Source organism: Palaemon carinicauda, chromosome 41, assembly GCF_036898095.1.
Source record: "Palaemon carinicauda isolate YSFRI2023 chromosome 41, ASM3689809v2, whole genome shotgun sequence".
Taxonomy (NCBI): Eukaryota; Metazoa; Arthropoda; class Malacostraca; order Decapoda; family Palaemonidae; genus Palaemon; species Palaemon carinicauda.
Window position 1 is genome coordinate 43,875,667 of NC_090765.1, and position 25,000 is coordinate 43,900,666.

General features: G+C 34.1%; 2 protein-coding genes across 5 annotated transcripts in view; one reads left to right on the forward strand and one right to left on the reverse strand.

Annotated features, from left to right (window-relative positions):
- Positions 1-601: 601 nt before the first annotated feature.
- Positions 602-25,000, reverse strand: part of LOC137632563 (putative inorganic phosphate cotransporter) — a 28,211-nt gene continuing 3,812 nt past the window's right edge. For 2 of the 4 annotated variants that reach the window (XM_068364558.1, XM_068364559.1), the window contains exons 3-11: positions 23,244-23,452; positions 22,219-22,452; positions 21,185-21,272; positions 19,888-20,111; positions 19,419-19,568; positions 16,744-16,876; positions 15,965-16,206; positions 14,505-14,634; positions 7,492-7,649 (exon numbers count right to left, since the gene is read on the reverse strand). In XM_068364558.1, coding sequence (XP_068220659.1) covers positions 7,603-7,649; positions 14,505-14,634; positions 15,965-16,206; positions 16,744-16,876; positions 19,419-19,568; positions 19,888-20,111; positions 21,185-21,272; positions 22,219-22,452; positions 23,244-23,452 — 1,457 coding nt within the window. In that variant the 3' untranslated portion in view covers positions 7,492-7,602. Of the gene's footprint in view, positions 810-2,063; positions 2,190-2,836; positions 3,079-3,225; positions 3,359-4,445; positions 4,596-4,922; positions 5,144-5,487; positions 5,576-5,760; positions 5,995-6,570; positions 6,774-7,491; positions 7,650-9,637; positions 9,731-13,757; positions 13,832-14,504; positions 14,635-15,964; positions 16,207-16,743; positions 16,877-19,418; positions 19,569-19,887; positions 20,112-21,184; positions 21,273-22,218; positions 22,453-23,243; positions 23,453-25,000 lie in introns of those variants that run through there. The other 2 variants (XM_068364561.1, XM_068364560.1) reach the window with 2 other exon arrangements.
- LOC137632564 (putative inorganic phosphate cotransporter) overlaps positions 17,894-25,000 on the forward strand; it is a 38,947-nt gene continuing 31,840 nt past the window's right edge. The window contains exon 1 of the mRNA XM_068364564.1: positions 17,894-18,014. The gene's annotated coding sequence lies outside the window, so the exon portion shown is untranslated. The remainder of the gene's footprint in view (positions 18,015-25,000) is intronic.

Consider the following 25,000-nt stretch of genomic DNA (forward strand, 5'->3'; position numbering starts at 1 on the left):
CAATTTGGCAGATCATCAGGCAGAGACGTTTCCAATAGGTTACCATATCCGGAGGATTTTCTATTTTTTTTATAATCCGACATATTTTAATTTTTTAGTTTGATTGATAATTTCTATGTTATCTTTTCGTTTAAGTTCAAATCTTTTCTGTTATTTCTTTTTTCGTTTCATTATCTTTCATCAAATGTTGCATAAACCTAGTATCTCTCTCTCTCTCTCTCTCTCTCTCTCTCTCTCTCTCTCTCTCTCTCTCTCTCTCTCTCTCTTTTATGCTCGTCTAACGAATCCCTATTTTCATTGCATGTATGGGTAGTTGCAGTGTTTGTCTGTCTTTCGGTAATATGTTTGTTAAAATAATCAGTAAACTTGTGCGTATATTTATATTATCCGGCACTTACGTATATAGTATATATGTATCTGTCTATCTATATATGCATATACATATATATATATATATATATATATATATATATATATATATATATATATAAATTAATTTGTTTATGTGTGTTACATAAGCAACCCATGTTAAAGGAAAAAATCACAGCAATTGTAGTAAAAATATTATATTAAATTTACATCAATGCCATTAGAAAGGAAATAAAAAAAAAATGCAAGAATTTAAAGTCCATAGAATATTCGCTAGGTAATTTGAATAATCGGTATATGAATATTCCATTTTATTTCCCAATTTCAAAACACTTCGCAATCAGGGTCACCTTGAAATCCATATATTTCCATCAAGCATTTGCCTTTTTGTCCTGGTTTACCTCAATGTTAGGGTTAGAAACGCTTTCTCTTTTCTTCATCTGTAAAGAAAGTAAATTATATTACTCATTTGAATAGAGAATTATTCATTGAATGAAAAATATTAATTTATTAGTGTAAGCGACCCGTCAAAATTGACGGCTATATATTTAGATGGTTATGCACACACAGAAATATTCAAACCTTCCCATCCCTTCCCCCTTTCCTAATTACAACACGGCAGTTTCAGCAATTTGTGGGAGATTGTGGTTTCCGAGTTTATCTCTTGTGGTACCCCCCCCCCCCTCTCTCAACAGGGTATGACTACTCCTATCCCCACCCCTATCCGAAGAACGGGGAAAGACCGACTAGTCATACCTTTGGCAATGCCGCTCATCGTGACAAGACAGAAACTATATATATATATATATATATATATATATATATATATATATATGTATGTGTATATATATATATATATATGTATATATATATATGTGTATATATATATATATATATATATATATATATATATATATATATATATAACCAGACACTTGCTCTTTACTGTGTAGGGGAGATGTTTCAGATTCAAACCACAAATAAATCTTTATAACAAACTGATTTTACCTAGGAAATATTATACTCAAAGAGAAATTGTATGATAGATGCGAGGATTTTAATCCATGCTTTTTGATCGATACAGAACTAGACTGTTGAGGTAAATTCGACCGTCTTGTACATATTCCTGTCAAATTCTGTCGATTATGCGTAGTATTAAAACCAACCCAACACCACCATGATAGCCAATCGATAATTTTGTAGTTACTAAGTTTGAGGTAATTTGATATCAATGATTATTAATCTAAAATAGGAAATTCGCGTGTGAATGAAAAACCATTCTTATATGGGATAACTAATATGGAAGTAAATTTATTCATTAGTAAATGAAACGATAAGTAATAATAATAATGATGATGATGATAATAATAATAATAATAATAATAATAATAATAATAATGATGATGATGATGATGATGATGATGATAAAAATAATACAATTAAAAAAATCTTTTCAAATATAGTTAATTGGGAAATTGTATGGCTAAGGGAAGTTAATTATCTTAATGACAAGCATTCATTAGGCAAGAAGATTGCTCAATAATTAACTAGCCAAACAACATGGATTACCAATTAATTACTTGTGCAGTTTTCACCACATCAGATTTAAAAGATCTTCACTTAATCCTTTCAAAGAATCCAAACGAACATTTGATTGAGTAAGATAAGGAAAAACGTATAAATTCAATCCTTACCCTCTCCTCTTGAGGGAAATTCCAAGGTTGTACGTCTGCGCTTATGAAGATGATATAGACGGTGCCAGCCACAAAGTATATGCTTGATGAAATCAGGAATACTGTCCTCCAGCCCCAGAGCGTTGGCTGTTTACGAACGAGGGAAAGAAAAAATGGTACATTTATTGTGAGAAGAAAGGGAACTATGGTAATTAGATTGTAGGAAAGTAATTACCCTTTGTATTTAGCTGTTATTGTTTTTAATTAATAAATTACGAAAGATGAAAGCATTAGGTTTACAATGATGCGAGGAATTATTTATTTTTAGTAACTGGAACATAATGAGAGAGAAGAGAGAGAGAGAGAGAGAGAGAGAGAGAGAGAGAGAGAGAGAGAGAGAGAGAGAGAGAGAGAGAGAGAGAGAGAGAGAGAGAGAGTTTAAGATAATCGATTATCCTGCTTGATTTTCTGAACGTTTAAAACAAACCTAACGATAAAGAATGGCAAAAGTGAAAGGATGGACCTTATTATGTCGTGGTAATTCGGTCATATGAAAAGAATGGTTGACTAAAGGTTAATGAAAAGACTGAAAAATGTGGAACTGGTTTGAGTATCATAATACGGTCTTGAAGGACTTACGTCGGAAAAGAATGGTTATATGTCCAGAAGTGCAAGTGTATATATAAGCAGTATATAAGTATATATATATATATATATATATATATATATATATATATATGTGTGTGTGTGTGTGTGTGTGTGTGTGTGTTAAATATTTTATTTATATATCTTACATTTCCTTTTATAATTAGTCCAGTAACAGAGGGTGCGAAAATTCCTGAGAGAGTCGCAGCCGAATTAGTGAAACCCAAGATAGTTCCTGCCAGATTAGGAGCCAGGTCCTGGGGTGAACAGGAGATACCACTATAGTTGGAGCCACTCAATCCAACAGCGATGCAAAGGACCAGCATTGCCAACACTTGATTACAGTTGACAAAGCACATTAATATTAGGCCGATCGAAGGTCCATAGGTACCTGAAATCAAAATTTTTATTTTAGACTTTTTTTTTTTTTTTTTTTTTTTTTTTTTTTTTTTTTTTTTTTTTTTTTTTTTGACTGTATAAGATGTATCGCCATTTTTGTTGAAAAAAACGACTAAGAATATCTTCAGTAAATGCTTACCTATGGCTGTAGACAATCTTCTCACAAAAATAATGGACAGCTTTCCTGTTGACAGCAGGTGACTCATAATGTTACTATACACAAGGCTAAAAATCCACATTATGAGGTATGGCAAGGCAGACATAATTCCATTCTGGAGGAAATGAATTAGAATTATTAACACACCACTGTAAGCTGTTTTTCATATATTGAAATTTTGAAATGTGCTGAGAAAAAACGTAGTGTAATCAAGCTTCCATGAAAACTCTAAGGGATTGTGAATTACTGTATGAAAAACTTCCAATTTCCAAAGGACAGAAGAAAACGTATTAGAATATAAATTCACAACGTGAATATAAAGAGGTCTTAACTTTAAGCATACCAAGATTATGAAAGCTGCAAAAGCAATATTTTATATATTAATTGCTCTACCTGTCTTTTATATATATTTTACGACATGAAACAAGAATAATAATAGTGACTAATACTTTGATAAGACGAAATCTACATAAGTACCACATGACGTCAGTTATCAGTGATATAAAGTAATCGTGGCCTTGCTATGGAATATAATTAGTGCATTAGGCAAAAAAAAAAAAAAAAAAAAAATCAAGAGCCATTAGGTAAGGACCATTAGGTAAGGAATTACATATTTTTTTTCGTGAAGAGACCGTGCAGACAGCAGGTGAAACTGCTGCAATAGAAAATATTATTATTATTATTATTATCATTATTATTATTATTATTAGATAAACTACAACCCTAGTTGAAAAAGCAGGATGCTATAAACCCAAGGGCTCCAACAGGGAAAAATAGCCCAGTGAGGAAATGAAATAAAGAAATAAATGAATTACAAGATAGATAAAGAACAATTAAAATAAGATATTTTACGAACAGTAACATCAGAATAAATCTTTTATATATTTAAACTATAAAATCTTCAAAAAAAAAAAAAAAACAAGAGGAAGAGAAAAGAGAATAGTGTGCCTGAGTGTATCCTCAAGCAAGAGAACCATTTTAACAGTTTTAATATCCGCTCTCTCTCTGTGTTTTTAGCATCTAGAAGTTATTAACACGCGTCTTAAGAAAAAAAAAATTAAGCCAATAAATAAATCAAGTTTTAATAGGGAATGTTTGAAATAGATTCGTAGATTAAGTTTATTTCACATTCAAATGACTCTGCGAGATTAATCATCAATGAAATTTCACAATTACACAAACTGAAGGTGTAATCAACTTACATTTGTCATATCCATATGCTGAATATTTGTTAAGTACGTTGGGAGCTCTGTCAGAAGTGTGTAGAAGCCCCAGTTGTATCCAATTTGAGTGATCATCATTGACCAAAATGGCACTGAGGTGAATATTGCCTTCCAAGGGATGGGAATTGGCTGTAGGGTTGAAAAAATTAGAAGCGTTCTGTAAGAATGGCAAACTACTACCGACACGTTCTCAGAAAATACCAGAATATTAATAATCCTTTAATCACTGTAGGAATAATTTTGTGCCAGAAGTGGACTATGAAAATCTTTTGAAGTGTCCCACTTTTTTTGTATACAGTTAAGGACATGGAAATACTTTGAAAGTTACTAAGAGGTTAAAAAGATGTTCTTGAACAATTGTGGTGCACAGAAATCCCAAGCAATATTAAGAAGCAAACCTTATTTATAAGCATGAAAAGAAGATTCCCAAAAAAATTAAATTTTGAATCTACTTGCCTTTCCCGATGTGGCACAGTTATGGACAATGTAGGCCTTTTCTTCCTGAGATATTCTGGGGTGGAATTCTGGTTGACTGTAGGCTAGAAAATACCATCCAATGCCCCAAATAATTCCTGTGCTGCCAAAGACATAGAAGACAGAAGGCCAACCTCCCAGGAAGTCTGTGCCACAAAGCCATCCGCTTACTGGCAGTGTTACCACAGTTCCAAACTGGCTTCCTTGAAGAGAAGGGACAGGGTCCCTTTTATTCATTATTTTGTATTGTTGACAAGATTTTGTTAATTATTTTGTATTGTTAAAGAGGTTATGTTAATGATTTTGCATTGCTGGATATATCTCTTTAATTATTTTGCATGGTTGACTAGATTTTTATCTTTGTCTTTTGACACAATAATCCTGATTGTAAGAGACTGTATTACTAGAGAAGTAAAAGAATAAAGATATGCAACATTATCAAAATATGGAATATATTTATACAGCTTAATCAAAGCGATGAATCATAACTAAAAACTAGTAAGTTAAAACTGTACTTGTTTCCTAAGTCGCTGTCATTACTCCTTACCGGAAAAAACCAATGAATTGAATCGTGCTCGCTCTAGAGGTGGAATCCATGAAGCAAGCATGCAATTCATTGCAGGGAATATAACGCCCTAAAAAATATAGTTTGTGAGGATTCTTATATTCAAGAGAACTGGTAAATTTGAGTGGAACATGAGCAGAAAACCAATATTCTAATTAACAAATAGGAAATCATCATAAAACTTTTTAAATATTTATCAACATTTTTGTTTTGGTGAAGAAATTTACAAAAATCACGGTAAAGAAAAACCCTTGCCTCTGTTACTCCTTCAAGAATTCTAATGGCGATGAAAAGTCCAAGAGAAGCTTTAGCACAAAGCGGAGTGAGGAGTGTCAAGATGGCAGTTAGGAAGATTCCCCATCCAAACACTAGCTTCCCTCCATAATATTCAGCCAGTCTTCCGCCAAAGAGATTCGTGATGAGATAACCGCAGAAAAAGACACTCAGGATTAAGCCTTGCGTTGATTCGTCCCAATCAAATTCACCATTCTATTAAAGAATCGAAGAATTACATTTAAAAATATTTCGTACTAGTAAATTTATTTCTGTGAGCTTGCTCTTTCAATTTCCTTTACATATTGTATTTATTCCTCTTCCCTATATAATAAAGTGTCTGGCTATATATAGGTATATATATGTATATATACATACATATGTATATATACATATATATATATATATATATATATATATATATATATATATATATATATATATTTATAGGTATATATATGTATACACATACACACACACACACATATATATATATATATATATTATATATATATATATATATATATATATATATATATATATATATATATATATATATATATATTTTGATATCCTGTCACGCTCAGGTGCGAGAGGAGTAGTCATTCCCTTTTGAGAATAGATACCCTGAGAGTTTCACTCGGAAACCACAATCTCCCACAAATTGCCGAACAGCTGGTCGTAGTTAGGAAAGGGGAAGGGGTTGGTAAGTGTTGAATCTGTGTCTGTGCATATCTTAATATCTAGACGTCATTTTTAACGGCTCGCTTACACAAGTAAGTTATAATCTACCTCATTTTCATCCCTGTCGGTATTGTTCTGAGCATCAGGATGCGCACAAACTCCTTCGTCGTGGCTGCCATTGGTGTAGTTCTTCGGCCTTACCATGGCCACGATGGCCACTGAAAGGTTGACTCGCATGGCGTATACCCAGGATACTCCTAAGAAACCCATTATACCTAAAGTATATCGAGTTCCCCAACATTCTTTTGTTTCTGTAAATAAACAAGTATTCTTTGGTATTATTATTATTATTATTATTATTATTATTATTATTATTATTATTATTATTAGCTAATCTACAACCGTTGTTGGAAAAGCAAGAACTATAAGCCCAAGGGCTCCAACAGGGAAAAATAGCCCTGTGAGGAAAGAAATAAGGAAATAAATAAACGATATGAGAAAAAAATGATCAATTAAGATAAAATATTTTGAACACAGTAACATCAAAACTGATATTTCATATAATAAACTATAAAAAGACTTATGTCAGCCTGTTCAACATAAAAATATTTGCTGTAAGTTTGAACTTTTGAAGTATCAAGTGGAGGTTTTCAACATAGTGTAAATTCGAATTGGAGATTGAAGACTAGTAACATGATTTTGACAGGAAACCAACTACAGACACTAGTATTTTTATGGAAGATTTTTCTTTGTAAATATAATTTCATTGCTTTACCTACTATTTCATTGAAAAACGGATACAGTACTGCATCAGCTTTATTACAATACTGGAAAGTACTGTTTAAAGAAAGAAGATATAACACCCAGTCTTATCTACTGTATTTAATTATTTTTCTATAACAAACTGTTTATCCAGTATAGAATACCATCTATTTTTAAACCTTTACCACAGTAATGATAACAGCTTGTGGTAACTGAACCAGAGAGTCGCTTGCAAAACATTAAACTCCCATACAGAGTTAGACTCACCTTTAATGCTTTGATTTTCAACCGGTAAAATTCTGGTTTCTCCAACTACAGTCCAGATTTCAGTCTTGGTATCTGACCCGTATCCAAAAGAGCTCTCATCTTTATTATCATCTATTCTACTCTGGAAATCACCATGTCGCACAGACATGATGTGGCACCTATAAATGGGAATCATTAGGTTGAAATTTTATATATCTTTGGAATGTTGTTTTAAACAGATTAACGAAACGATAACAAAGATATTGTAGAAATGGAAAGCATTGATATAAAAGTAGGATTAAATGGCTTATTTAGTGGAAGCATTGATATAAATTAACACTAACGACAGTCACTTGCAAAAGATGCTCATTTAGTTTATTGGAGATTCTATTTACTTTGTCATGTCGGAAGTAGTCTGACAAAATTTTGGACACTAAAAATTTTGTATGTTACGGCCGGTTTGTTGGTAAAGAACCCAACTGGTATATGAAAGTTTTATGTTGTATATTATGTTGATCTGTGCCTTGACAAAAATTTGCTTGCAAGTTACATCAGAGATTGGAAAGTGCATATCACTCTCTTGGGATAAAATTCTTGTCTGTGATAGATGCGTTAAAGGCGTAAAGAGGTTCAAGTAGCAACGCACTTCCAGAAATTCCTTTCACTGGTAGTTTACCTCTGTCGAAGGAAGAGTTGCTTCGCTTAACCATCAAATGTGTTAGTGAATTTTATATATTCATCATCACAAAAATTATCCTTTCTTAATCATAATTCCCATTACAAGTCTCGTACAATAATTATAGCTTTTCATTTGGAGAAATGCGGATTTTATCTGCCATTTTCTGTTTTGTAAACTGGTGTTGCTTCGGCCATCCATCTCCCTTCTTAGAAATGAGTCATTCAAATCTAGTTACAGGTTTCATCAATCAAAGAATTTAGAAATGTGATTTTAGTTTGTGTGTTTGTTTTTTTGAGAAGGCAGTTTTATCATAAAGAATGCACCCTTACTTACACTCGCGTGTTCAAGGTTATGTTAATTCTGTTTCTTTGCTCTACGAAAATTTTTATGAGTAAAGAGAATTCTTTAAAAACTTACTGTTTATGATTCTCTTCTGTGTTACTAACGGTTATCATTATAAACATGACAATGTTATCAATTGATTACGAAATGATATTTCACCTCCACGGGAATTATAGATGTAAATACTTATAGATCATTAGTTTTTACACAATACCTAATGGGTCACTTTAGTTGGCTAAGTTATATCAAGTTTGTTTTTTTCAGCTATTAGTATGACATGAAAGACCCAACCTGAAGTATAATTTTCTTTTATGATTATACATCGACTTTTGCTGCATCAGCAATCTTTAATCCACATACAGACAGGCAACACGACAATATGTCCTATGATCATTTCTGCAATGACTTATGCAGTATTGAATGTCTTCCCTCTTTTGGTGTATTAATTAGCTTGTATGGACTCCCTTGAATTAGATAAAAGTATCTATGCCATTATGATATTCCAAAATCGAACCATTGTTCTCTAGTCTTGGGTAGTGCCATAACCCCTGTACCATGGCCTTTCACTGTCTTGGGTTAGAGTTCTCTTGCTTGAGGGTACACTCGGGCACACTTCTATCTAGTTTCTCTTCCTCTTGTTTTGTTAAAGTTTTTATAATTTTTATAGGAAATATTTATTTTAATGTTGTTACTATACTTAAAATATTTCAATTTTCTTTATTTCCTTTCCTCACTAGGCTATTTTCCCTGTTAGGTCCCCTGGGCTTATGGCATCCTGGTTTTCCAACTAGGGTTGTAGCTTAGCATTTAATAATAATAATAATATTATAATGGAACTAAATGTAATAAAGTGCCTGTATTAAAATATGGCAAGGTTTCTGAAAACACCATATACCAAGCTAGTAACCTTCATGATATGCAATTTCCCAGAAGAAAATTTATTGCAGGCATTTCACAACAATCTTGCTATTTCAATAATAGGTATTCAAAAATTACTTAACGTGTATAAAATACGTGTAATGTGGGTACTAGATTAGAGCTGGCATTGATTCTTTAAAATATTTCTGTAAATACTTAGATAAGACTTAAACAAGTTATAGAGTAGAACAGTAGATAATTAACGCTTATAAACGGAAACAAACTTACTATTTCAGATTTATATTCTTTCCGCTAAAATTCCTTTCCCTGTATGTCAGAGATGTGAAGCACTAAAAACATTAAATGGTGACTAGCACCAACAATAAATGTGATGATTAGATATAATGATAGGTAGAAACCTATGCCCAAATGATTAGGAGTTAATCAATATTTTTTTCTGTTCATTGCTGAGGCAGCGATTGATATAAGTGCCTTATCTGTGGTACTTTGAATTGCATTTTGCGGTACAGTATTTGTTTCTACTCAACAATAATAAGAATAGGGAAGTGGGGAATATGGGGAAAGGAAGACTACCCCTGGATACAATTCAGTTTATAGCTCAAAGGCAGGTACTCGGGATGAGAAAGATTAAGGAAATAGGGAGAAAGAGAAGTACAGGAGAAGAATAAAAGAGAGGGGCAGACCCTCTTGCGATATTAGGGAATTGGTGTATTGGTTGTTTCTACTAATATTTAAGTTTCTCTGCAAAAGCATCAAAATTCAAAACAATACAATTTAATTTGCCTTTGACACGGTAATTAGTTTAAAAACGCACATTCAATGAATAAGGGTTTTTTATAGTTTATATATGAAAGATCTGGTTTAGTGCTGTTAGTGTTCTTAAAATATTTTATTTTAATTGTTCATTACTTCTCATATATTTTATTTATTTCCTTATTTCCTCTCCTCACTGGGCTATTCTCCCTGTTGGAGCCCTTGAGCTTAAAGCATCCATATTAATAATGATAATAATAATAACAGAATACTGTACCATCAACTTCAAGGTAATGAATGTTAACTTCTATCATAATGATGAAAGATGTATGCAATTCTTTGAGCATACGTGTAATACATCCGTCCTTTTTTTTTCTGTACTTTATGAATCCTATAATCTTCCTCGTCTCCTCTTAGGGGAATGGTTGTTTCGTCTTACGAAGGTAGATCGGATAACACATGTAAACTTATTTATTCTGTTAAGAATAATACCAGAGGGTTGTAGTGGCCTATTGGAAACCTCCCTGCCTGGTGATAGCGAGACTATAGTCCATTTCTTTTAGCGATTCATATTTGCACCGACTCGCAACGGTGCCCTTTTAGCTCGGAAAAGTTTCCTGATCGCTGATTGGTTAGAATTATCTTGTCCAACCAATCAGCGATCAGGAAACTTTTCCGAGCTAAAAGGGCACCGCTACGAGTCGTTGCAAATATGACTCGCTAAAAGAAATGGACTATAGGGTTCGAGTCCCACTCGAACTCGTTAGTTCCTTTGGTCATTGCAACCTCACCATTCTTGTGAGTTAAGGATTGGAGTTTGGGGGGAGCCTATAGGTCTACCTGCTGAGTTATCAGCAGCCATTGCCTGGCCCTCCCTGGTCCTAGATTGGGTGGAGAGGGGGCTTGGGCGCTGATCATATGTATATATATGGTCAGTTTCTAGGGCATTGTCCTGTCACTACCCCTTGTCTTTACCGTTCATGAGTGGCCTTTTAAAACTTTAAAACCACTTAAACCTGAGGGTTCCCAAGCTTTTTTTCTGGATTCGCAGACTTACGATGAAGACAGTATTGCTATTATCCAGGTGAAGTGGAATTTCTCCGAGTCTATAGGCCGTTTTTATTATGCAAGGATTTTAACGCAAGCATTCGCTGAGGAACCAACTCTTTAGCCATATAATCCTGCTCGAGCTCAATCTGAAATTGCTATTCTTTGTGACTTATCATTTCAAGAAAACTTCCGAATAAAAAAACATATTTAGATAAATAGTAAAAATTTCGATTGTAAATACAAAATAAAAAATAATGTGAATTTCCTAATAAAGGATAAAAAAATAAATACTTCGTCATGCTGTTAATTGTCTTCCCAATTTTTATGTGCTGGTGAACTTTGAAAAGGAAATTCAAACATTATCCTTTAACATCTTTGGCGCTTTGACCACTTCAATTCCATCCTTCAAGGATCGTGTGTTAAACTTTGTTTAGTCTGCCTCAAAAGTCACATGCTTTGTCTTAAAGCTTTTCATGACTTTTCCGTTCCTCTTTAATATTGCTCCTTGGTTTCGGGGTTTTTGTTGTGTGCCTTCTTAACTAGAGAGTTTCAAAAATTATGTCTATAATAAAAGGTCATTGATATCTGCTTTTACGAATATATTTGCTGTCTGACTTGTAATAATAATAATACTTTGTCCCTCAGCGACATAACACCCTCCATGGCACTAATTCTCCCGGGTACAATTAAGAGGTCACTTGACTGCCAATCGGTGGAGTGACTTTTGAAGATGTTGACCAGAAAGTTTGGTCCCAGAAAAATCGGTCCCGGAAATTATTAGTAAACTGCCCACGAAAACCTTAATTCAACCGTGAAAAAATACATATATATATATTTTTTTTTTTACCTGACACATTACACACAAACAAAAATTAGTTAAAGTTGGTCTGAGAACATTCCGAAAATTAAACCGAAGAATTTAATGAATGATCAATTACCTTTAGAAAAGTTGATTTATCTTCATCACCATAAGAGTGGATAAGGTTGTTTATCCAACAATGGGATACTTGATTGTGGTCAGGAAGTTCGCATGATTGGCAATGATTTTAATGCTGCCTTTGACCGTGTTTGATCAGGCCCTTGTTTTTAAACTCAAACAGTTGGTGGTAAGTGAGTCTTTTCTTGCCATCATTATTGAATCTTTGAGTAATAGATTGCAAAGAGTTTTTGAAAGGTACCATAGTGATTATAGGAATGGGATATCTGGTGTTCCTCAGGGTAGTGTTCTTGGTCCATTACTTTTCTTACTATATACACATGATTATGAGTTGATCTATAAACCAAGCTCGTTGCCTATGCAGATGATGCTACTCTCTTGGCTTCAATCCCATCTCCTGAATGTATATCTGGGCTTGTTGAAACCCACTTAATAGAGATCTAGTAAAATTAGTGTATGGTGCAAATTATGGGGCATGAAGTATGATTGTAAGAGAACCCAGCATTGATAATGTTTCTTTAACATTTACCTTTAAGAAACACAGCCGATCTGTTTTTTCTTGAGAAAGTCATTTAAGATTTTTGGTGATCGATCTATTCTTTTGAAGTTATTTTAATTAATTCTTTAATTTTGCATTGTTTCGAGTATTGCTGTCCTGTTTGGTCTTCAGCTGCTGAATCTCATTTCAATTTATGGACAAGAACTTGCGGTCTATTGAATTTCTTATTCCTGATCTAGGTATTAATCTCTGTCACCGTTATTCCCTTAGTTCTTTATGAATCTTATGCATATTAATGGTTCATCACTTTTCCTATAGTTTATTTATTTCCTTCCCTGGCTGGGCTATTTTTCCCTACTGGAGCCCTAGGGCTTATAGCATCCTGCTTTGCCAACTAGGGCTGTAGCTTAGCTAGTAGTAGTAGTAGTAGTAGTAGTAGTAGTAGTAGTAGTATCGAACATTCTACCAGAGTTGGCATATTTCGATATAAACACAGTGTTAAAAAAAAAAATTCGTCACAACTATTACGAATTGCCCGTTCAAACTCAATCCATACTTTACTAAGTCAAATATTTGATCGCAAGTTTTATAGCTCAAGAAAAGTCTTGTCAATATGTAGCTTTTCCATATCATTAACGTAAAGTGCGCATTTGTTTACATTTTACAAACAATCAACGGGTCCACGGATGTGTCAAGTTCCCTTTAACATAGTAGTTTAGTGTCCGTTGAATAACTGGACATTAGTGTGTATGAGAGAGAGAGAGAGAGAGAGAGAGAGAGAGAGAGAGAGAGAGAGAGAGAGAGAGAGAGAGAGAGAGAGAGGTGGCGGGAAATCAAGAATAGATGTATATTGTTGAGTGATCCATGACTTTTTTTCTATATAATCCCATATGTCTTTATTTTCTAGAATTTCCCTCCCCCCTGAAACAAAGTCCCGTTGCTGCCTTTTGAAGGGTTTGAAAGAAATTGCAAGTCTTATTATTTCATTTTTTTAAACAATATCAGTTTGAAAAAAAAATTCATATTCATGACGCTATTCTACCTTTACATTATACATTAAATCTATATAAATGGCGCACATTGAATAAATTACAATAATTTAAGTGAAAACATATAATATTATATATATATATATATATATATATATATATATATATATTATATTCATATATTTTTTGTTGAATCTTTCTTTGCATTCTTTAATATCGCTTCTTCTCCTTTCCTGTAATAAAACAATGAATCAATTTATTATAAAACGAAAGTTAAACCAGGACAAAAAAAGTATTATAGAAATATAGATAGACATTGATGAAAATCGTTTTAATCTCATAATTCCATTTTTATTCATATACTATAGCTATTTAATGTAATTCAGCCTAATTCTAACTGAAATTTTATCTGGAATTTCTCCTTTTTTTTTTACTCTTAATTACTGTTCTTCGTTTCGAATCCCCGATTTATCTTAATTTTTTAATCACCGACAACTTTTTAGTGACATTGAACGTTTTATAGAGCAACATGGACATTGATGATGCTGACAACTAAAAGAGGTTTATTATAAAATCAGCCTCGAAATATCTAAGAGTAGTCTATCAATTAATGACTAAAATACTTTCATAGATTGCCATATCTATAGATACAAACATAATGTTTGTAGTTTGAATCATTTTTCTGAAATAAACAAGTATAAATCATTATTAAAATTATTGATATTATTATTAAGATAATCATAATTTCATCATAAAATCCTCTGACAATATTTCATTGTTGCTATGTAAAGAATATAGTTTAGAGGCGTATATTTAACATGAGTTGTACTCAAAGAAGCTCAGATTCGACACTTATCAACAAAAAGTACTCAATTGTAACTGAAATTAATCTTTATTGAGACGTACCCTCGTCCTCGTCTTGCGGAGTGTTCCAAGGTTGTACTTCGGCGGAGATGAAAACGATGTAGAAGGTGCCGGAAATGAAATAAATTACTGCTGAGATGAGGAACACCGTTCTCCACGCCCATAACGTTTGCTGCGAGAAGGAAAACATAAGATGATGGGCAAATCTATAGTATTTTTGTAGATTATAATTACACTTGCGGCTAATTTTGCTTCATTATAATACAAAATATAACGAAAGTTTAAATAGAATAATTTTTTTAATATAAGGTTTCCAATTAAAGTTTTCCTAGATTATACTAAAATACTTATTTGGTTATAAGTAAACTGCAATTATGATCTCCAATACAGGGTCTTTAGAATTAGAGTTAAATGAAAGATTGAAAAAAAGCAAATCGGACAATGGCAAGGTTAAGTAAAATTTGGAAATCAGATCACCTGAAATTACATATAAAAATCAGACTATGTATCAGTTTAGTGAGATCGGTGTTACTGTTTGGACATGAGTCATGGTATGACAATGAAACAATATCCAACAGATTTTGTAGATTTGAGAACAAAGCCCTCAGAAGAATATTGGGAGTTAAATGGCACAACAGAATTAGAAATAAAACCATAAGAGATTACTCGAGTGCTATATATGGATGAGATCATGGTGAGGGGTAGGTGGAGATTAGTTCACCAAACGTTTAACTGTCCTCCACAAGGTACTAGAAGAGTTGGAGGACCCAGGCCTACATGGCTGAGGACTATGAGGCATGAAGTAGGAGATGAAGGATGAAGAAGTATTGAATTAAAAGCTCGAGATAGAAACGACTGGCGGAATCTAACCGAGGCCCTTGCGTCAATAGACGTAGGAGGAGATGATGATGAAACTGTAAAAGAGTTTGTCAAAATATGTGTACAACCATTTTAAAGATTGGTTTCAGTTCTTTGTATTTAAGACTAACAACTATATCGTAAATTATGCTGAATATCTTCACTATTTGTGGAGACAGACCGTCATATCATCGTTCGAACACCTTTTTACTTCTTCTGGGTCAGTTTATAACTGTGATGAACATACTTTAACATGAAAACATACAGGTTTAAAGGCCGTGCATGAATGACAGAGGCAAGGGACAGTGACGTTGCCCTATCAAGTAGTACAGTGCCCTAGAGACTGACCATTTATATACAGTATATATGATCAGCGCGCAAGCCCCCCCCTCTCCACCCAAGCTAGTACCAGGGAAGGGCCAGGCAATGGCTGCTGATGACTCAGCAGATAGACCTATAGGCTTCCCTATGCTCCCCATCCTTAGCTCACAAGGATGATGAGGTTGCAGCGACCAAAGAAACTAACGAGTTTAGCTGAACTCGAATCCCAGTCTGACGTTCACCAGTCAAGGTGAACCGCAACCTTAAAGAACTACTAAGTCCCCTAAATGCAATAAAGGCCGGATTGTATCGACAGAACTCACATTTCCTTTGATGATGAGTCCAGTGATGGACGGCGACACGATTCCAGGAATTGTAGCAGCTGCGTTAGTGAAGCCCATGAGTGTTCCCGCTAGATTAGGTGAGAGGTCCTGGTGGGAACACATGTATCCACTGTAAACTGACCCGCAGATTCCAACGGCGATGCATAAGACCACCATGGCTAATACTGGGTCGCAGTCGACGAAGCACATGGCCACAAGCCCCAGCATGGGCCCATACATACCTGAAATATGTCATAGAAAGGTGTTTTAGACTGTCGAGATGTACTATGCTGAAATTTAGATATGTTTTAAAATTGATCGATATGTCTTGTAGGTAGTTCATCACAGGGTCTTCTTATATTCAGACATTTGCATTTTCTTTATCATAATCATCATCATCAACAACAACAAATGCAGCTGTTTTCAGTCCACTACAAGACAAAGGCCTCAGATATGTCATTATTCGTGTCTGGGTTTTGGGTATATTTCAACACCACGCTGGGCAGTACTGATTGGTAATGATGGGAGACTGGTCTGATCGCTCACAGCAAACCAACCTAGTATGGGTGGCACTGACTAGTACAGCTTTGCTGATCATGGCGATACACAAACCCTTTCACCATATTAAGGTATCCCCACCCGAAAAGGGGCAATTTTCTTTATAATACCAATTAAAAAAACAGTTTTATCACTTAATTACTATAACATTATTAGCATGAAAAATAAAAGCACAAATTAAGTAAACCCTTCATATCAAAGGGCGCTACATTAAACCTTACCAATGGCCATAGCTAATCTTCTGACAGTAATGGTTGACATCTTGTCCCTTCTTAGAAGATAACTCATGATGTTGCTGTATACGAGACTGGCTATCCACATTACAAGGTATGGAAGTGCCGAGTATATTCCATTCTGTAATCGACAATAGATGTTTAAACTGGCTGAGGGTCGGTGGGCTTTAGGAAACAAATATGCCATAATTATCCAGTTATTATTATTATTATAATAATTATCATTATTATTATTATTATTATTATTATTATTTTTATTTTTATTTTTATTTTTAGTTTTATTATCCAAGCTATAATTCTGGTTTGAAAAACAGAACGCTAGAAGTGCAAGGGCTCCACCAGGGAAATCAGCCGAGTGAGGAAAGAAAATAAGGAAACAGCAAATAAACTGTATACAGGGAATGAATGAAATATATAAAATATTTTAATATCAATAACAACGTTAAGATGGATCAGTCCTATATAAACTATGAATTTATATCACCCTGTTCAGCAGGAAAGAATTTACAAAAAGTTTGAACTTCTGAAGTTAACCGATTCCATCACCATGTTAAAGCTTGAAAGTGGAATTTGATTGGTAAAATGCTATTATATGTAGTCATAACGGTTTGTGCACCATATAATCTTCCAAATATAAAAATCTCAATCATAAATTTTTATGATTCGTCCGATACAATAATGACAAGCATTTTTATTACCCATAACAGATGAATGTTTATTTGGCATTTAAGACTATCAAATGTAAGGCAGTGGTTCACAAGGCCAAAGCAAATTTTCATGTTTGAGGACCAATGAGACTTTGCTGCTCTTGGTTTGGTTCTTTTATTGAAAAAAGTTTAAATATATTACTGACATAGTAGGCTTGAAGCTAGGTAAGCCTTGCTCCTAAAAACTCTTAGAATATTTTTATGTTAAAACCAAGGTGATTATATATCTATAGTTTAGCAACTCACAATATAAATATGCCCTCAATGAAATATACTCATCTTTTCTCTCACTGAATAAAAACGATGGGAAAAAGTAAAATTACTCTAGAAATAGGGTTAATGATTCCTTTGATCATGTCTGTCAATTAAGCCTACTTCTATGTGGTTTTAGCGTATGGCGTGAAACTAATTCTTTTTTACTTTTTTTTCAGGGATGAGAAAAATATGAAAAAGTTTAAGTCTACAAAGAATTAGCTATGAGTCCCTCCACATGTAATGGCAGGCTTGCTTCTTATGCAATGGGGCTTCACAAGTCTTCGTGGCGATACAAAAGTAAGCAAGAATTGACAGTTTAATCTGAGATGTGCATGTTATTTTTAAAGCATTATTTACCTATCTGTTTATAGTTTTGTACTTTGCTTCAATTCCATAATCAATGTAGACCTTTGGTTGCAGAATCCCTTAATAGAGATCTAGCTAAAATTAGTGCATTGTGCAGGTTATGAGACATAAAGATGAACCCTAACAAAACCCAAAGTATGATTGTAAGGAGAGGACAATGGTTCCTCAAGGCTCAACATCCAGATCCTTGCATTGGCGATGTTTCTTTAACTACATAGTTTTATAATTCTAGGTGTGATTCTTGATTGCACATTTACTTTTTGAGAAACAAATTCTGTCTTTTTTTTCTTTAGTTACACATTAAAATGGCTTGTTTAGAAAGACTTTCAAGATTTTCGGTGATCAATCTATCCATGAGAAATGTTTCAAATGATTAATTCTGCCTTGTTTCTAGTATTTTGTGCCTATCTGGTCTTCCGCTGCTGACTGTTTTGTCTTAATTTGTTAGATAGAAACTTGTGTTCTATCAAATTTCTTATTCCTGATCTGGATATTAATCTCTGGCACCGTCGTTCAATTAGTTCATTATGCTTGTTGCATGAGATTTTTCATAATTCTGACTATCCTTTTCATACAGATCTTCCCACACTGTACCATCCTGTACGTAGTAATAGGTATGCAGTTAATTCTAATAGTCTTTCTTTCTCAATACCACAATATTCTAAAAGCTTTATTGGAGCTCTAACCAGATTGTAGAATGATCTTGCTAATCATGCATTTGAATCGTTGGAACTTCAGAAGTTCAAACTTGAAGCGAATGTTGAATAGATTGACATGATTCTCTCCTTATAGTTTATATATGACTGATCTATTTTAACATTATTACTCATCTTAAGATATTTGATATTTTTTTACTCATTACTTCTCATGTATAGTTTATTTGATTACTTATTTCCTTTCTCACTGGGGTACTTAACCTGCTGGAGGCTTTGGGTTTGTTGCATTCTGCTTTTCCAACCAGGTTTGTAGCTTGGTTATTTATAATATTGATGATAATAATCCCACGAGTAGCTTCTTTTTCCATGTGCTACTTATAAATACATCTACACAACAGAAATGGTCTGAATTATAGTCCATCTAGACTCAATAACTGATAACCGTGGTTTATATATATATATATATATATATATATATATATATGTATATATATATATGTATATATATATGTATATATATATATATATATATATATATATATATATATATATATATATATATACTGTTTGTATATCGTCAGCTGGAGTAAATTCGAATATTATCTTATTCTATTTCATTTATAAAATGATGTGTATACTGCATGTTCAAAATAAACCACATATCAAGACATTAACTTACACTAGTCATCTGGAAATGCTGAATGTTTTTGAGGTAGGTTGGCAGTTCGGACAAAAGAGTGTAGAACCCCCAGTTGTATCCAACGTGACCAACCAACACTGCCCAAAAGGGCATTGATGTGAAGATAGCTTTCCATGGAATGGGAATGGCCTGTAATGTAACAAATGTGTATTAGACAGATGATTGGAACCTTTGCTGATGAGATGCATGGGCTATTCACTAACAACTGGAATAGCTCTATATCATCATTTTTCTTGAGTTTATGAAAATAGTGGCTAAAGGATTTTTGTAAGTCCAATAAGTTTATAGTGACTTAACTCGGTTTCTGTCATGAAAACATGGAAAGGCAAATTTTCATTTTCCAGTGAAGCAACATTGTAACAACTTTGCGATCCAGTCACCATGCCATCATCATATCAGGTGGAATTTCGAATTCTGTATATCTTACCAAATAAGAATTGCAACTCACTTTCTCAGAATTTCCTCCACAGTGGTAGTTGATGTAAGCCTTTTCCTCTGGAGATATTCTTGGGTGCATGTCTGGGTGACTATAGACCAAGAAGTACCATCCTATCCCCCAGATAATACCTAAGCCTCCGAAGACATAGAACACTGATGGCCATCCTCCCAGGAAGTCTGTGTCACAAAGCCATCCGCTTAGTGGCATCGTTATTACCGTTCCAAATTGAGCCCCTGAAGGAAACAAGTCAAATTGTGTTTTTAGTTGACTGGTATTTTCAAATAAACATTCAAATGTTAACGATAGTGGTGTCTGTAATAATTAGAAATTGGGAGATCTAAAATTATTCATGTAGCTCATGAAAAAAAAGGATTTATTTATACATCTTATGAAAAAAAGTTGAAAACATAAGCGAAGTTTTTTTTTTACAGTGGTAATATTATGAAAGCTGATGTAATTAACAAGTTTATAATAATATTATTCTCACAATGTTTTCTTTAGACATGTGCTGAGAAAAAAACTTCCACAAGATAATGCCATCTTTGTTGAAATCTAGAACAAGGGAGCAGGAATGATCTCTATAAAATTGATACACTTTAAAGATAATTTTTGATAGCTCATTACCTCATTCAATATTAAAGAAAAATACTTAGTTTTTTCCTTCATTATACTACGCCGTGCTAGTTTAAGTTAATGATAAGAGAAAGAATGGGCAAGGTAGGATTTTGTCTGAAAATGTAGTGGTGTGAAACTACAGTAACTATTGAAACTTTGCATGTTAAGACTTCGAGTATAGGAAAAGTGAAAATGTAATAAGTAATTACTAGTGCATATTAGAGGTTAGGAAAGTGAATCGAAAGTTGAAGGCATAGTTTTACCATGACAAAATCTTTGTTTAATTGTAGAAAATTTTCACAAATTTTAAAATCATGGCCTGTGCTGCATGGTCTTTTGAGAAAAAAAAAACTGCAAGAATTCATTGTAAAATTAGCTGCTGTAATGCCAAGGGTTTATGAAAAAAAGGTGTATGTTACATTTGGATTATGAATTTTTTTCATTGTTTTTTAAAACATTTTGTTGGGGTGGGGGAGATCATTGCAGTCTATTTTAAAGTAGCTAGTCGAAGGTCTTATAGATTTCTGAGCAACTGGTTTAATGCAAACTATCTGGATGAAAAAATGTTAAAAGTCATTTTTCAGATATGAAAGCAAAGTATTTTTAAATCAGTTTTTTTGTATGAAATCTGCAAGCCTATAATTCTTGACTTAAGGTGCCATGAAAAGCTTGTATTTCCAGTATTTCTTACCTGCAAAGACTAACGAACTAAATCGTGGTCTTTCCAAAGGTGGAATCCATTTAGCCAGGAGTGCATTCATTGAAGGAAAGATGATACCCTGAAAGAGAAGCGATATTTTAAAAAGAAAAAAGATTGGCCTGCAGCTATAGTATTCAATTGTTGTTATTATTATTATTATTATTATTATTATTATTATTATTATTATTATTATTATTACTTGCTAAGTTATACCCTAGTAGTAAAGTAGGTTGCCATAAGCTTAAAGGCTCCAACAGGGAAAATAGCCCAGGGAGGAAAGGAAATAAGGACTTAACCTTGCACGTATGTGTAAGAAAATCTATTAAAAGTGGTTATTTAGCTATCTGTAGCTTTTCATACAGAGGATATCATAGGAAGAGAGGCCGAGACTTTTACTTGATTTTAAGAAACGCCTATGAAATAACAGAGACCGGTACAGTCATTTCCAGAATTTATAGATTTTTTTTTTTAAATCGCCTACTATTCATGACCTCTGTCCCTGTTTATTAATCCAAGACCTTACTTTTTAGTGAAACTTATCTCAATCATTATCTGAAGTATGTGACTACTGATTAAAAGCAAATCTCTTCTAATCTCAAATAATCACGTAGCTGTGTCCTGTTATTGTCACCTTCTTTGATTAGTTGTCCAAAGTGCATTATCTCTATAACGCTACTGAACGCAGAGGCTTTTTTTAAGGTTCAATGAATTGGTCCATGCAAATGAATTTGATTTTAATTAGTTTGTGGACTGAATAAAGCTCGAGTTAAAAATTTCGGGAGAGAGAGAGAGAGAGAGAGAGAGAGAGAGAGAGAGAGAGAGAGAGACTCGACATCGAACGGCCACGTTCACAAGCCAAGTAAAGCAACTGCAAAACAGCCAACTCAAAAGCGCTAGGAACAGTCGCGTTTATTTGAACCCTATTAGACAAAACATGTCTTACTCAAGGTAAGGCAATCTATACAGACAGACAAAACATGATTGGCTTTAGGTCATATAAAGATGCCAATGTTGTCTTGACTTACCTCTGACAGTCCCTCGAGTACCCTAATAGCTATAAAGAGTCCTGTCGAGACTTGAGCGCAAAGAGGAGACAGAACTGTGAAGATGGCGGTCAGGACGACTCCCCACCCAAATACCAACTTCCCGCCAAAATGTTCAGCTGCTCTTCCACCGATTAGATTAGTAAAGAGGTATCCGTAATAAAAGACGCTTAGGATTATTCCTTGCGTTCCCTCGTCCCACTCAAAGTCCCCGTCCTGTGGAAGATGTTTCTCTTAAGTTCATACACTCAATATTACTTAATGAACATTTTTTTTTTTTATCAAGGGTTGTTTTCCGATTTATAAGCTGCGAAGAAAAAAATACATTATTTGAATCTCTCATTACGTGACTTGTCTATTAATACTTCATGCGTGTCTTTACATGATCTTTTTGCATCATTAATTTACTAACAGGGTTATTATATTACGTTATTATCTCGCTCATTTTTAAAGCAATCAGCATACTCTAGTTAAACATTAGAAAGACAGCATACAGCCATTGAACCTTATTTTCCATATCCACTTTTTCAATGATCGGAGAATATTTTTCCTTTTAATTTATGCCATTTTTTACCGAAGAATTTTTGATATACGTGCTTAGTTGTCTTTTATTGCTTGCATCATAACTTTTCTGTTCTTATTGGGAAAAAATCTCGTTATGAATGACGTTTGTAATTAAAAGTCATATGTCCACTAGTCTTGAAATTTCTCAAGAGGATAGAAACAGCGACAAAAGAACAAACTGTAGTACATAGTTGGCTTCATTAATTCCGATACACTTCATGGGAAGCTAAGGAGACATCTGAGAGGTGTACATTATAGCAGGTAACGCTGTGTTTAGCAAAAATCACGTGTTTACAAGCTCGGCGACTTATTTTTACAGGCAGCTTTGCCAACAATATCTCTGATGATAAACAGCGTTACCTGCTACAATGCACGACTATTAGACGCTTCCCATAAAGTGTACCGGAATTAATGAAGCCACCTGTACATATAGTCACACTCACCACATTCCCCTCCTGAGGGTCATCTTCGCCTTCAGGAGGTAAACAGACTTGGTTAACATCGCTGCCGTTGGTGTCGTTCTTCGGGTGATGTTTGACCATCGCAACGATGGCCACCGACAGGTTGACTCGCATGGCGTAGACGCAGGCTGCGCCCAGAAGCCCCATTAGGCCCAGGGAATAACGAGTGCCCCAGCATTCCTTCGGCGGCGCTAGATAAAATGATGAATGAATTAATCGACTGGTAAATGGATTAGTAACAAAAATTTAGAAGACATTAATTACTTGATATTGTTCTTCTAGGTAGTAGGTTGGTCAGGGCACCAGCTACCTGTTGAGATACTACCGCTAGAGGATTGTTGGATCTTTTGTCTGGCCAGACATTATTGCATTGGATCCCTCTCTCTGGCTACGGCTCATTTTTACTTGCCTACACATTCACCGAATAGTCTGGCCTATTCTTTGTACAGTCTCCTCCGTCCTCATAACCCGACTTCACTGAAATTAACAATTAATTTTCGCTACATGAGTTAACTGCTGCAATGCAATTGTTCAATGGTTACTTTCCTCCTGGTAAGGGTAGAAGAGACTCTTTAACTATGGTAAGCAGCTCTTCTGGGAGTAGGACACTCTAAAATCAAACCATTGTTCTCTAGTTTTGGATAGTGCTATAGCCTCTGTACCATTGTCTTCCACTGTCTGGTTAAAAATCTCTTGCTTAAGGGTACACCCGGCCACACTACTGTATCTTATTTCTCTTTATTTTGTTTCTTGAAGTTTTTTTAGTTTATGTATAAAATATCTAATTTAATGTTGTAGCTAAATTTAATGTTCTTGAAATATTTTATTTTGATTGTTTATAACTTCTGTTGTAATTTATTTATTTCCTTGTTTCCTTTCCTCATTGGGCTATTTTTCAATGTTGGAACCCTTGTGCTTATAGCATCCTGCTTTTCCAATTAGGGTTGTAGCTTAGCTTGTAATAATAATAATAATAATAATAATAATAATAATAATATAGCTATGAAATTATTATGCAAATAATGCATGTCGCTCTTTGGAAAAAAAGTGTCGAAGATCGTATCTGGTTTAGTGTCTTGATGAATACAGTGATTTACTTTAAAGATTTTCATTGCATAAATATTTGCCTATTTGCCTAAATCAAAATGTAAACCTACAAGCGTACACAGGAAGGCATGCGTATGAAATTAATTTTAATCACAAACTTTTTTCACGTATCACCTTTTTTTTTTTTTTAGAGACTCGTCCCATAAGTAAGTTTTTCTGATAACTCGGGAACGTCTGAATATTGATAAGATGTGACCCGGTCAAGGTCTTTGCTAAACAGATTCAAGATAGTCCGACTCTCTCTCTCTCTCTCTCTCTCTCTCTCTCTCTCTCTCTCTCTCTCTCTCTCTCAAGGGATGAAATTAAGGTCAACAAATCGGATACAATGAAAATATAATTGTATCAGATGAAGTTAAACCGATGAAAAATTTAAGGAATGTTACTAAAGGCAAAATGGAATATTTTTACATTGTAATGAATTCCGGAGTTATTCATTGATTTTCCCTATCTAAAGGTCGCTCATGAATGGCAGAGTCAAGCGACAGAACAATATTCTAAAGTCTGACCATATACACACATGATCAGCGCTCATGCCTCTCTCCATGAAGCTAGGACCAGGGAGGGCCAGGCACTGGATGCTGATGACTCAGCAGGCAGACCTGTAGGCTCCCCCAAACCCTCCATCCCTTGCT